Raw genomic sequence first — 15,642 nt, forward strand, 5'->3', positions numbered from 1 at the left:
AATATTTTCTTGCAGTAAGGATGACCTTACTACCATAGGCAAATGCTTTGCATTCACTAGCTGATTTCAACATTTAAGCAGTCAGAGCTAGAGACTGAAGTTCGGATGGAGGTTTACATTGTATTGAGCGATCAGTTTTGGGAATATCTACTTTAATTGGTTATTGACAGCTAGACACTGAAGGCATGGAAATCAAATTTCATGTGACCAAAAGAGGCTAGCAAGATCATTAAGCCTTTTCTTTTTTTTTTTAAACATTTTTCAATTGTTCTGTTATAAAAAGAATTGGGGGAAATGTATAAAGAAGCCCTTGATTTTATGGAAGTGAAACTACATCGTTTGACATACTTTTGTTAGCTTTTTTGAGGTCTCTGTGTAGAGTTCCCCAAAGTTGAAAAGGCCATTGTGCTATCTTGAAGGCCAATGGATCATTCATGAGTTTGTAGCTGACAACTTGGTGTGTCTGCTATCTGGGAAATGAATAGTTATGAGGAATATTTTATGTGAAAATTGTCCATTTCCAAATTTTGCAGGTCTTTCGGAAAAAGTTGAAAACTTGTTTCCCCTTGTTTGCTGATGTACTAGTCGGTTTGGACTAGTTATCACTTTCCCTCTTAACCAGATTTTGAAAACCTTCAGTACATCCCAGTGTTCCAGCAGATTTATGTGGAGTTGCTTCTTTTGTAGACCCCAAGCCATTGCAGTCCAAAGGTTGCTTAGATGGGTTCCCCAATGGAGATATCTGTGGTTATTACTGTTTGAAACTGTGGATATTGAAAAGTGTCCTCTGAGGAGGTTTGATGGCTTTGAGTGTGAATAAGGAATTTTTAAAGGGTGGATCTTGTGTGATAACAGCTGCAAATGATTCCATTGGGATTTTAAATGCCATTGAGCGTGCCTCACGTGGAGACAGGTGAATGGTGTGACGAACTGTTGCTGCCACATGGCCTGGCATCTTCATGAAATGACAGCCTAAGACCTTGTTTGACTGGACAGCTGTAAGATTATAGTTATCAGACTGCATTCTCCAGGGCCGGATTTACACATTTCTACACCCTAGGCCAAAGCACAATTCTGCGGCCCCTCCCCCTCAAAAGTTGATTTATAATTTTCAATTTAATATGTAATATTTTATTTTTTAAATGTTTTTAAACTTGCGACGAGTGAACCCAGAAGCATAATAAAACAGACCAAAACTAGTAAAAATCTTTTCAGCCCGCGGGACCCGCATTGCCCTGCGGAAGTTCTTCTGTCCGACCCGAAATATTTTGAACCCAACCTGGCCCGTGGGTTTGGGTCGGGCCAGCTCGCAAATGCAGATGTCTGTCTATATAACCCATACAAGGTTCGACGATTACTTCTTTGGTTAGTTCAAGTTATTCACCCAGATGGTGTATTCGATACAAAAAACATCAAATAAAATTGACATAAAATGCAGAAGATTTACATCGATTCTCATCTGACATTATAGAATTTTATTGAAATGTTTTGCATTTTGTGTCAAACTTACATTACACCACATTAAATGATGCTGCATAAACAAGCCATAAGTTGTGTATGTTTCATGTTTTGTAATAAAAATCGCAGCCCCCTTATAATTTGGCAAACACCCCCGTCAACTTTTTCTGCTTACGGCTTTCAGCCCTGAGTTAACAAAACAATATATAAAAGTAGTAACGATATATTTTACGTATCTATTATCAGTAGATATGTAGAAGACAAGTAATATGAGCGTAATGAATGACTTGGAATCGCCATTGTAATGCCAAATCCGGAATTTTCCTTTAACACGTGGTTTACGCTGATTGTGTGAGAGAGAATAGCAAATGCTTTTTGCCTGTGATTGAGCAAGACAGCGCAAACTGTAGAGATGGGCAACGTAAATGTACTGCTCAATTTAAAGTATATGGATGCAAATTTAAAAAACAGCATTTTATATGGTCTTTTCAAAATAACACTGAAAAATTTGTAAATGTTTGATTGTTATTTCTGCTGTATATATGCCCCCGATTTCTGCGCCCTAGGCCATGGCCTAGGATGGCCTTATGAGAAATCCGACCCTGGCATTCTCTGTTGAGGAAGAAAAATTTGCCTTGCATGGTATCCCCTATGAAAACTAGCACATGTCTGTTATAGACTGGATTTCAGAAAGTTGATGAATCCCATGGATTCACTGCATAGAGTAGGGGTGTGCATCAATAAAATAGTTTCAGATTTTATTTGCTTCATTAGGTGCCAGCTTTTGTTTTTTTGTGATTTGTATGGGGTTTTTTGTTTTTTTTCAAATTTTTTCAAATTTGTTTTAATGCACACTAAAAAACACAATTTTGTAAAAAAATATTTTCAGTTTTGAAATGACAATCATTGCCTATGTTAAAAACAAAAGCACATCCCTAATAGAATAGACACACATTCTCTGGAGGGTATTGCTGGACATCAGCCAGTCATCTAAGTAGGGAAATACAAAAAAACATTTTTTCTCTCAGCTGGGACGCTACTACTGCAATGCACTTTGGGGTAGATTTTAAAACGTTGCGTGCACTACCCGGCGTGCACACATGGATGCGCAATTTTATAATGTGTGCGCTGGCACGCGCGCATGTTATAAAATGCCAGGTCAGCATGCACAAGGGAGGGTGCAGATATGCAGTTATGCGCAGCAAAGCATCGGGCCCTTCCCCAGTTCCCTCCCAGTCCACTCCAACTAAGGAGCGGACTGGGAGGGAATTTCCCAACCCCCTAGCCTAACCTCCCTTCCCCTATCCTGCCCTCCTCCTATCCTTATCCTATATAACCCCAATTTTATTATCTTGCCTATTGCTCCTGCTTCTGAGCAGGAGCAAGTTGCATGTGCTGGCACACTGCCGGCGCACGATCCCCCGGCATAGTGGCAAATGGCCACTATGCCGGACGTTTTTAGCCCTGGCCCGCTCCATGCTCCCCCCCAAAAACACCCCTTTGGCTAGCCCCGGGACTTACACACGTCCCCAGGGGTTTACGCTTGTGGCCAGACCCTTTGAAAATTGGCCCGGCCATGCGCGTAAGTTTTTACAACCCGGCCCTTTGTGAATACCCTAGGTTCTGCTGACAGAAGCCTGTGTTCCTCTAAAATGTAGAAACAGGTTTCACGCCATTTGCTGCAAGTAGGGTTGAGGGATCTTTTTGAAGGAGGTGCAACTGTTCCATAATGATGGAATGAGTGATTGAAAGATTTAGTGGAAGTGTCTTAAAATTGAACACAATGATATTTCCTTATAATCCTCACTACCCAATGGTCTGTCATTGAGAGTGACCTTATGTGATGAAATATTGAAGACTTCCTCCATTTTCCAATTAACTAATTGTGGGATTTCACTGGCCTGGTAGTCAAAAGCTGGCATTATTATGCTGTTTTTGCTAGTTTGGTTTGGGTTGCATTCTCTCTCTGGTATGCTGCCTGTTTTGTTGCTGTTAATATTTATTCTAGACACAAAGTCACTGATAAGGATGGGCCTTGTATCTTCTGAGAATAGAAGTATTGTCTTCTATAAAGAGGTTGGTTTCTGCTATTGTAGATGGTTGTTGTAGTGTAGCTACTGAAAGCATCTGAAATGTGGAACATTGACCTTTTATGAGATCTACAGTTTCCTTTACTTTACTCCAAACAAGATTTCCCATGCATGAAGCATCTAACTTCTCACAGACATCTTCATGGAGGCCTGATTGAAGCTATGCCAGCCTTATAGCACCTATGACTATAGCCACAGTTCTTGAGGAAGTATCATATTCATAATAATCTAAACATAAAAGGTATAACCTACATTCTTCTGCTTCACTCGAAACTGGCATAAAAAGGCCCATAAAGTCTGCAGAAGCTGGTGGGTGATGTCTTGCAGGTTTTGCAATGTATTACACTGTACATATACTGGACCATATAACTGATAAGCTGCTTTTCTTCATATCAGCATAGCCTAAAATGTTTTTGTTATACTATCCAATTGTTTGGCATATTTTCCAGGTGGAGTACACTCAAGTAAGTCTTGAAAAATTCTGTACTCTTTAAAGCTGACTACCACCACTTATTTGTGCATCTGCACTCTGACTACCAGGACAGAGTTGGACCTTACAAATATTTTTTTTGGCTGGACCTTATATTTTAAATCCAATTTTCTTGTTGCTGTTAAAGTGGTGAGAGGTATTTACCATATCCTTGCTTGGAGTTCTTCTGGCACCTAGGGAATGGCACTGCAAATACTTGCTTAGGAACTTTTATATAATTTAACTCTCCAAAAATATATTTTCCCTATGTTACATTTCTTCCTGTAATATGAATGGAATAGATAGCGTCATCTATATAAAGGCCAGATAAGACATCTTCAAATGGATATGTGCGAAAGGCAGGATCAAGTGAAGAGTCTGATAGTAGACCAGCTGATTATCAGAATGGTATGAAATTGGCTTAGATTTCTTAGATTGGTCTGTGCCAATTTTAGACTCTCCATACATAACAAGCGGCAGTTGGCACAGATAAGTACAGCAACTCCTTGCTGATTGTCAATGCTAGGGAAATTTTTAGTGCTGAAAAGTGAAGTGCTGTAATCTGCACCAAAACTATCCTATGTTGGCACAAAGAAGCTTCTGTACCAAAATGGGCCTCTCTTCCCCATTGAAGAGGAAAAATGACCTTTTGTACTTTAGGCATTGGTTTATCTACTAGACTCTTCTGTGCTGAAGGAGTTTGAGTAGATCTTAAAATACTCAAGTTTAAACTTTCTGTACTTTATGGCCCTGGGAAGCATACATGCAGAGGAAGTACAATTAGTACAATATGCAATGGCCCTAGGCAGTGTAGACAATGATCTTGCAAATCTTAAAATTATAATTGGGGCAGCTTTTGAAGATTGTTTTTTGCCATGGCCAACAAAAAGCCAAATCAAACTATTTATAGAGAAGGGCTTCCTAAGCATGTCCTGGGGACCACAGTCAGTTGGGTTTTCAGGATATCCATAATGAATATGCATGAGATAAATTTGCATATACTGACTGGTTCTGGGGTCCTCAGGACAGGTTTGGGAAGCCCCATTAGAGCTTTGGACTTAAAAAGGAAGTTAAAATTTAGTGTAAACTCACAAAAGTAAAAACAAATCAATAAATGAAATGAGTTAACAAATGAAAGAAACCGTTCTGAAAAAAAATGGCTGACTAAGCACAAATTTTTTCTCTTCCATCCAGATAAAAAGGACTGAAGAGACTCACAGGAACTCCTGCACATGCTCAGGAAGGCCTTTTCTGTCCTTGTGTTTTCAGATGACATTTCCCACTTGTGTGGCTAATTTACATTCTGCTTGTCCATAGAGTGATTTCAACCACAATATTGCACTGGTCTTCTTGTAATGACTATCTTACATTAACATCCTATTCTCTAATCTACATACAATGCACAAATTAACCAGATTTCATTGTACTTTATTTAAATCTCTTGTTTTTGCCCAACGCTTGCACCTACTTTGGGCTTACAGCTCAACTGGAACTTGCCACACCAAAAAGCTACCATGTTGAATCCAGGTTCAAGTGCCATGAACCTGGATTCACAGTTACCAGTTTTTCTTCTCTTTCCCTCTTTTGTAACCCATATTTGGCTCTCTTCAAAGCCCAGCATGTGCACAAAAACCTACCTGTTGGTGACACGTGTGATAGCTGGGATTCCCTCTCCCTAAAAGGGAGAAGCTTGGAGCAGGGCCTAATCAAACGACTGCTCAACATGCCGAGCCTGCACTACCAGCTCACTTCACAGAACTCCCCAGAGACGTGAGTGGGACAGTCTAACATTGAGGTTACGGACCCTTTCTCCTGCTTTCCTTTTTTTTTTTTTTTTTTTTTTAAGAAAGGCAAAACAAAAACTTTTACCTGAGCTCAGCCCTCCCTGGCTGAGAGCAGGAACGGGTCCCAGCTACAGGGAGAGAGGAAAAAAGCCTTCACTGCTGAGCCCCTCGGCCTGCAGCTGCTATTGAATTTTTTGGGTTGACGCCAATCAAGGCTACCAGATTGAGGGCACTCAGAGGGACTGCATGGTATCACCACAGGAGGCAAGCAGTGCTATATAGATGTCTCATCTGTAACGCTTTTCAATTCCTTTTTACTCACAGGCAATCCCCCAAAGGGAAGTTCATATCCACCATCTGTTGGAGATGGGGAATACTGGCGGGTTGATATCAAGGTGGGACTATATGGCCGTGACATAAGCTTTTGCTCAGTCTCCACCTGCTGGCAGATACATAACACACTTGTTGGGACTAACCTACTCGAATGCTAAGGAACCCACATTTGGCTCCCTTTAAAATCCAGCATGTGTACACAAACCCATCTGTTGGTGCCATTTTGTGTGATGCCTGGAATTCCCTCTCCCTGGGAGCTGTGAGCATTGCCTTTTCAAACTTTAATTCATTTTAAGCTTAAGCTCCAAGTACTGCTATGCAATTTCACCCCAAGGCTGGGCATTGCTGTATCTTGTGGTTGGTGAGTTGCGCTAAAATGTGGGCAAGGAGAACGCAATCTGTACCTACCCCATTTATTTCCTACTAGTACAGGACAGGCTGCATGCCGTGTGCTGTAATCACCTTCACCACTCTTAAACAAGTTGTACCAGAAAACTGCTGTCCCCTGCAAATGCAAAGATGGGAATACCCCAGTTAATAAAAGCAATACAAGTTAAATTTGTGGTGTATGATCAGAGCAAACCTAACAATTTACTATTAATTTTGTTTCACCCCTCTCCCTGCCCAAAAGCTGCAGCAAAGCACCCTACGCCAGGAGGAGATAACTTCCATTGCCAGCATCTCCTTAGAGGTAGTTTCCCCATTTTACCAAAGTATTTTTTTAAATACAAGAGCCAGCTTTATGCAACTCCTCTCTGCCTTGGCCATAATATTAAACAATACAGTCTGATCTCAGGTGCTCACGAGGGCACCTACCTGGACATTACAGATGCTTTCTCCATTCATAAAATGTTAGGTCAAGTATCACCCCTTCCCCTCATGGGTTCTATCACTATCTGAGCAGAGACATTCTAAGGGATCCCATGATCTCTCTACTTCTAACCAAGTCTGCTAAAAGATACTACAATCCACATCTAAAAGTTTAAAATTTCCCACTACCACCTTCCCCTCATTTTCCACTTTTTAGATGTCTTTGACCATCTCTATCCAAGTCCTTCATCTGAATAGGAAGTCTACAGACCACACCAGTGGATATGGAAGTAACACTGCTCATTTCTAAGACTGCCCACAGCACCACTTCCTTTCCCAATGGTCCCTGTATTTCAGTAATTTTGATATTTTTTTTACATAAAGATCTGCTCCTCCTCCTTTTCTGTCATTCTTATTCTAAACAGCTTATAGGCTGGTATGAGAGCATTTCATTCATGGAACTTGCTTTACCAAGTTTCTACAAGTGTAATATCCAGGTCTGTTTCCATCACTAGGGCTTAAAAATCTGGAACTTTATTGCCTAGATTATAAGCATGTGTGTTCATAACCCCCCAGGTATTTCTCACTGGCTTAAATTTTGTATAGCCTCATACCTGCTCCTGTGTTTTTCCCCCACAATCTTGATTTGTTCATGAGAATGATTACACTCCAAATCCATCAGCTTCCATCTGTCAGCAACCTGCACTAGTTTAAATATTTAACGTCTGTACTGAATTTCTCATATAGAATAGTCTTTCCTCTTACAGAAGGATGAGCCATTAGTACAGCATAGCCTTTTATGATTCCATATATAGCCCCAGTCCCTAATATCTGCCTAAAACCTTCCTTCTTTGCACCAGGTTTTGAGTTGCTTATTGAAGATATAGGACACAGCCTTTCCCCTATACCATGAATAGGTTTTAGCTCACATTAATTTGTCTTAATGACAAATGTTACAGAAAATTCCTTCCCTTCTCTACGAAGTAACTAGGAAAACCAGAAACTACAGTCAATCGGAAGTGAAGAATGGCTACCCAGTCAGATTAACCAAATGCAGTACAAGGCCCTAAATTTCACTTTAAACATAAAAGAAAGCATACAATTTCTACAAATTAATGGAATGCAATCTGAAAGACAATTAAGCATTTTAGAGAGTTAGTGAATCTGCCCAATCAGAGCAGAGTTTGAGAGCATTATTTGGTAACCTTGTATTCATCAGATATTATTCCCAGACCCCTTGCCTGTTTTGGGAAGGAACAAGGAAAGATGCTATGCACTGAAGGACAGAACATGCAGCTTCTTTCTACCTAAAAAGTTTAGATCTTGAAGAATACCATCTGATTTATGAAATAGTTTACCTTTCTAGGCCAAACAGCAGCTCCAACTTCAGGAAATACAGTAGCTCCTCCTGCTGTTACATCGCTCATCTACAAATAAGAAAGCATGCAGTCAGTACATTACCAAAATATAATATAAAGTAGTAAAATGAGATCTATTTTGCCAAGATCATTTGCTCCTATGAAAATATTTATACCCACTTCTGATTCATGAAGAAAGATTCGAAGACACTAAGTGCTTCTGTGGTTAGAACACAGCACTTTTTACCGCAACATAGAGAAAGGTTTCAGATATTCACACAGAGGACTACCATACTTCAAATACCCAAGGAGAGATGAAGTAGGGTGTATGAGCATCTACTGTATCATTTCTACTTTGTATATCTAATAAGTGAATAGCCTCAAAAACAAATGTAAATCATATTTAAACATTTTTAACTGTTTTCCATCAAAGCATACAATATTTTAAAGAGTACATAATGAGTATATTATATCCGCAAATTTGCAAGATAATTTTCAAAGGGAAACTCCCTGCAGAGTTTCCCTTTAAACATTCAAACAGGCAGGAAAAGGATGGTACTTTGAAGAAGATGCAAAATATACATGTGAAAGTATGGCTGGGCATTTCAAACTGAAAACTCTGTGCATACTTTCACTCCCCCAATCTAACCCTGTCCCCTTTTCCTTGCAGGTGTTCACAGCATGCATTACTTTGCATACCTCTCTTCAATGCAAGTCAATTTTTGAATAAGCTTGTTATACCTTTTATCACTGAATAATTCCCCCAATATTATATTAGGAGAAAAACAGATACATCGTTTCAATTTACTTCAAAAACATATGCAGCATTTCAGTTCACATCAGCACAGGTTCCTCTACACAATACAAGTATTAGGAAGAGTATTAGTGTAAAGTTTGAGAGCTTACATTCATATCTAACATACTTTGGCTTAAGAATAAGGTACATTTCTTTCCTGTTATGCACAGAAAAAACATTTTGGAGACACTGCTCACTGTGAAGTCTAATTCACCAACTGTACCTTTTTATGTGCTGTCAGTCCTGTCCTAATATACAGTTTGTACCAAGGCACATTTCTCTGTAGAACAAAATTTTTATTAGCAGTGGATTGCTTGTATGAGAAATTCCACCCAGAAGTAAAGGAGTTTACTTTCTGGGATGTGTGGCCAGTCCACAACTATGTATGGATCGGGGGAGAGACTACCACCTGTTATAGTCCTCATGTCACTCAGACATGTCCTGAAGATTTAGTGTGGATAGGACAAACCAATTAGGGGGATACACAGATCTCAAACCACCTTTTTCTTTGGAAAGTAGGTTAAAAAAAATAGTCATAAAAAACTTTGCAAGATGTGTGTACAGCACATTACATGATCCATTTGAGCAATTCAACAGTTGCTCCTTTCCTTTGTCCTCTAGCCTTGTATCTGTGAAAAAAAAAAACATGCTCTACATTTGCATTGTGAGGGAACAGCAAAAACCCCTCAAAGCTATGCAATAATTCTGAATGACATTTAATTTTTGGATGTCTCAAAATATTTGCTTTGCTGGCAAATTATTTAATTCTTCATTACAGTTGTAACCTCACATCTTGCAGCTGGTTTTTGTTTTTTTTAATAACTTATTTTTTCCAAAAGAAACAAGGCAGACATGATCATTAACATTGAAATCAGAATATATTAATTGGATGAATGCCATTTCCAAAACTTTCTCCAGAATCATAAGCCTCCATCGTGGATTTTAATGCAAAAGTTATGTGTTCTAAAATAGCCAGTTTCACCACTATTTCGCCAGATGGACACTTGCGGTGAGTTCTTCCAGAAATGCACAATAGTCAAACATCCAACTTGTAAGAAGTGAGACACCAACCATTTATATTTGATTAGATAATACCACTTCATCCTGGCAGTTTAACAAACACACATTAAGTGAAAGCATGACATTAATCCACACAATGACTGATCATGTCTCAAATGTCTTCCCAAAATTGTTCCACTTCCCTACATCCCCAGTACATATAAATATAGTTTCCCTCACACCACACAGCTGCCAACACATAGGACTAGAAGCACTGAATCAAGAAAAGTACATTGGATATCGATATATACGATGCAATAAATGATACATAAGTCCTGATTTATTACAAATGGATAATATGGATCACCAGATCAACATCCAATCAGTATTGTCAATCTGTACCCAAATCTGCATTCCATTTTTCAATCAAATTAGGGCTGGTCTCTTGATCCTCACTGCTATGCAGAAGTGAACGATATAACTGCATAATGAGCTTGGGAACAACAGACTGTATTAACATTCTCGACCCTTGCCTTACTGGTGGAAGGATAACCAATGGGAAAGAGCTATATCAGGGTACAAATCCATTGACGATGGCATCAATGGAATCAATGGTGGCATCGACGGCACCGATGGAATAGATGATGGCATCAATGGACGTGTCCTGGGCGACGATGGCATCGACCCGGGTATCGATGGCACCGACGACACAAGGGTGTGCATCAATGGCATCCATCCAAGCAATGATGGCATCCAGTGCCATGGATGAAAAACATGGATAGTACTGATAGAATCAATGCAGGGACGATGGCATCAATGTACTGCGGGGGAGGGGTACCGATGGCATCGAAGAATGCAGGACGGTCTGGAAGGGGGTACTGACGGTAGCGATGGGGGCATCGACTGCGCGAGGGTACCGAGGAAATCGAAGGACCTGGATTCGACAGAGGCCCTGGCGGCAACGGAAACCGTGGAGTCCCTGTCCCACTAGCGCTAATAGTCTGCGAGTGTCTCTCTGTGACACTCTGCCTGGTTATGTGTGGCTAACTATGAAAACATAGGGAGAGGGAAGGCCACAGTCGGTTGGCAGGCCAGGGAGGTGACAGGAACCAACTGAAAAACAGGGCATAGTACTCACCGAGCGTTGAATAAATGTACGCGAAGGGAGACCCGTGCAGGGAAAAAGTGTTTGTGAAGTAAAAATGTAAGTGTTTTCATGAGGAAAAGTGTTCGAATTTCTCACAGTGCTCCTAACCGCTATGCTTACTGCAGGGCGGAAAAAAGAAGACTGAGGGAGACACCTGTGGTCACAGGGATAATTGCAGGCCAAGCATGCTCAGTGCACTCAGTGTTAGTCAAAAGCTTTATAGAAACTTTGACAGAAAAGTTTTCCGTACAGGGCTCCATCCAGTGATGTCACCTATATGTGAGGACTACCATCCTGCTTGTCCTGTGAATATAGAATATGTATACATCCTCCTGTAGACGTAACAAACAGTTTAGTACATAAAAAGTAATATGGAATATTTCCCGTGCATGATGCTACTTGTTACGGGAGCCATAACGTAATCTCACAGGCTGGATAGTGCAAAAAAAAAAAAAAAAATGATAACAAAATAAAATATGCTTTATCAAAACCAAAAATCTATAAATCCCCAAAATTAAAAAAGACAGAACAAAGGGATCATTTCGTTTACAGATAAGAGGGGACCACTCACCCCCACTTATTTCCCATTGGTCTGCAGGACATTTTCTGCTCAGCCATTATTGTCCTGTTCCACACTGTTTCATGAAGATGAGGGTCCAGGAGAATTCTGTGGCAAATAGGTAAGCTTGAGCCACCAGATCAAGTGAAGTGGTCTCCCCACATTCAAAATTTTTAAGCGGGTCAGATATGCCTCCAAAACCAGCCTAGTGACAGGCACAGTCAGCAGGCATATTGAAAGCCTTATGTTCAGTTGGCACTTCACCTCCATAAACCTGACACTTTTGCAACATTGGTAAGAAATCTTGAAAAATATACATGCGATGTGTTCCATATTTTAATTCGCCCTTCTGACGAGCTGCTTTCATTATACGACGTTTATCGTCAAAATTATGCAGCCGAAGTACCACCGCCCATGGCCTACCATTTGGGCCAGGAGCAGGAGCCAGTGTTCGGTCAACTTCAAATCCCACCTCTCAAATCCAGATGCAGCAACTAAAGGCTGCCATTTTTCCAAAAAAAGCTAGTGTCACTGCTGTCAGCCTTTTCAGGGAGCCCTTCTATCCAGAGATTATTTCTTTGATTGTAGTTTCCTAGGTTTTCTTGCATGGATTTGATCGATTTATATTGACATTCTATTTGATCTATTTTTCCGCTGAACACCATCAACAAATCTTCCAAATCACTTACTCGGGTCTCCACACTGTAAAAATATTCATCTTGCTCCCGTACTGATGACACTAACTCTGCAACTTTATCTACCACTATGCCCAGCTTAGCATCAATACTTTGACAATTTCTCTGTAAAGTGATTTAAAACCTGTTTCAGTCTCTTTAGTGGTGGTAGTGGCCTCAGTCTCAAACCAATCTTCCCTATCTGACAACATCTCATCTGCAGGGCCTATCTCAGGAGTTTCGGATGACAGATCTTGTTCACCTGTTTGTTTTATGATATGATCTGCTCATAGTTCAGAAAGATCTCAGGGTTTTTAGGAATCAGTGCTGATTACAGAAACCAACAAATTGCAAAAATAAATTTTATAGCGATGAGAGAGGAAGCCCCGGAGACACATTGCTACTCCCCTCTAGAGCATTACAGGATCTCTCATCTTACAACAGTTTTAAGTGAATACACACAGAGGGCAATTTTAAAAAGCCATTTAACAGAGTACAGGAAAAGTTACACTCTTCATAAAGTTCCTCCTTGTACTTGTGACAGTAGTCCCATGCAAGAAGGCCCTTGATTTTCAGTAAAATTAACTTATGTTTTGCATTCAAGAAGAATATGCACAAAGTTCAAACTTTACTATAAAATGGAAAAACAGAAGGGATCAGAGATGGGGTCAGACCTGGGAAGGCAACAATGCACATAATTTTGCATTTTCTAATTTTTTATTGAAATTTATGAAAACGATGAACTGTACGATAAGCACAAAATTTGGATAAGAGTGTAAAACAATCAATAAACCATACTTGACTCAAATTTCATATGTTCAATTCCATCATTGCAACCTACAACAATCATACACTCGAAGCCACTTCTCACCAGTTCCAATATGGATCCCAAATCTGCTTCTAAGTATCCACTCTGTTCTGGAACATACACGTTAACCTCTCTGATACTGCTATCTCAGTTTGGACTCCCAACAGATTCAAGAAGGAATAATTTTCTGTTGATGTGCAATCGTTAGATGAGCTGCATGTAACAAATGACCAACCAATTTCCGATGTCCTCTAATTTCCCAATTTTGCATTTTCAGAACTCTGCAAAAGCAGGTGCAAATCTCTGGATACTTTTTCCCCCTAGGCAATTTTCAAAAGGAAAGTATGTGGGTATTTTCCCTTTCAGAATTGATGCAAAGTTTATAAGGGAAAGCAAATGTTGCTTACCTGATGTAACAGGTGTTCTCACAGGACAGCAGGATGTTAGTCCTCACAAATGGGTGACATCGAGGATGGAGCCCACCACGGAAAACTTCTGTCAAAGTTTCAGAAACTTTGACTGGCCCCTACTGGGCATGCCCAGCACAGCACCAACCCTGCAGCCAGCAGGGGTCTCCCTTCAGTCTGATTTTCAAAGCTACAGGCAGTGCCGAAAAATAAAAGAAAAAACGAACCCAACACCGCGGGGTGGCGGGCGGGTTTCGTGAGGACTAACATCCTGCTGTCCTGTGAGAACACCTGTTACATCAGGTAAGCAACATTTGCTTTCTCACAGGACAAGCAGGATGGTTGTCCTCACAAATGGGTGAGTACCGAGCTGAGGATGTCCTGACTTGCACCAAATGTACCCAACGGCGTGCAACAAGCACAACAACAGGGGTAGAATTTGGTAAAGGGCATCCGCACCCTACCAAGAAGGTGGAAGGGTGTTGGTACATCAAGTTGGAAAAAGGTTATGCAAAACAGATTGGCCGAAGATGGAATCCTGTCTTCCAGCTTTATCCAAACAATAGTGGGCTGCAAAGGTGTGGAGAGAACTCCAGGTTGCAGCCTTGCAGATGTCAGGAAGCGGCACCGATCGAAGGTGTGCTACTGAAGTCGCCATGGCCCTCACAGAGTGTGCTTTGACACGGTCTTGAAAAGGAATGCCAGCTTGCTGATAGCAAAAAGAAATGCAGTCCGCCAACCAGGAGGAAAGAGCCTGCTTACCCACAGGTTGTCCTAACTTGTTAGGGTGGAAAGAGACGAATAATTGAGTGCTCTTTCTGTGAGAAACTGTACGGTCTAGATAAAAAGCTAGAGCTCGTTTACAGTCTAGGGTATGCAGAGTCTGTTCCCCGGGATTGGCGTGGGGCCTGGGAAAGAAGATAGGTAGTATGATGGATTGATTAATGTGAAACTCCGAAACTACCTTAGGTAAAAATTTAGGGTGAGTGCGGAGCACCGCCCGGTCCTGCAGGAGTTTAGTGTAAGGCGGGTAGGTACCTAGGGCCTGTAATTCACTAACTCTGCGAGCTGAAGTGATAGCCAAAAGGAATAACACTTTCCATGTGAGATATTTTAGGTCACATGAATGGAGAGGTTCGAAAGGCGGCTTCATCAGGCGACCAAGAACCAGATTAAGGTCCCAAGATGGGGCCGGAGGACGTAAAGGCGGTTTCAAATGGAGCAATCCCTTAAGAAATCGTGTTACCAGGGGTTGTACTGAGATAGGGACACCCCCGATACCTTTATGGAAGGCGGCTACCGCACTGACATGCATTCTAATGGAAGAGGTCTTTAGACCTGATTCTGAGAGATGCCAGAGATAGTCCAAGAAGTTAGAGATTGGACAGGAAAGGGGATCAAGGGACTGAGAAGTGCACCATGATGTATACCTTTTCCATTTGTATGAGTAAGATTTTCTGGTGGAGGGCTTTCGTGAAGCTATCAGGACACGAGAAACGGAATCTGAAAGGTTGAATGGCTGAAGGACTAACCTTTCAACATCCATGCCGTCAGGGACAAGGCTTGGAAGTTGGGATGGAGGAGGCATCCGTCGTTTTGAGTGAGCAGATGCGGGTCCTGTCCCAGAGGAATGCGCCTGCGGATGGAGAGATCCTGGAGTATGGGAAACCACACTTGGCGTGGCCAGTGGGGTGCTATCAGGATCATGGTTCCTCTGTCCTGGCGTAGCTTCACGAGAGTCCTCGACAGAAGAGGAAGTGGAGGGAATGCATAGAGCAGACCGGTCGTCCTCTTGAGGGAGAATGCATCCTTCGTTTGAGAGTGCTGGCTCCGAATGAGAGAACAATAATTGTCCACTTTGTGGTTCTGAGGGGACGCAAAGAGGTCTATGTGGGGGTAACCCCACTTGTGGAATAGAGAGTTCGCTATTACAGGATTGAGTGACCACTT

At 41.2% G+C, this 15,642-nt stretch overlaps 1 protein-coding gene across 3 annotated transcripts in view; it reads right to left on the minus strand.

Annotated features, from left to right (window-relative positions):
* P4HA1 (prolyl 4-hydroxylase subunit alpha 1) overlaps nucleotides 1–15,642 on the minus strand; it is a 280,816-nt gene that overhangs the window by 7,475 nt on the left and 257,699 nt on the right. For all 3 annotated transcript variants that reach the window (XM_029609177.1, XM_029609175.1, XM_029609176.1), the window contains exons 13-14: nucleotides 8,303–8,371; nucleotides 6,543–6,639 (exon numbers count right to left, since the gene is read on the minus strand). In XM_029609177.1, coding sequence (XP_029465037.1) covers nucleotides 6,543–6,639; nucleotides 8,303–8,371 — 166 coding nt within the window. The remainder of the gene's footprint in view (nucleotides 1–6,542; nucleotides 6,640–8,302; nucleotides 8,372–15,642) is intronic.

The sequence above is a fragment of the Rhinatrema bivittatum genome, chromosome 7, assembly GCF_901001135.1.
Source record: "Rhinatrema bivittatum chromosome 7, aRhiBiv1.1, whole genome shotgun sequence".
NCBI lineage: Eukaryota > Metazoa > Chordata > Amphibia > Gymnophiona > Rhinatrematidae > Rhinatrema > Rhinatrema bivittatum.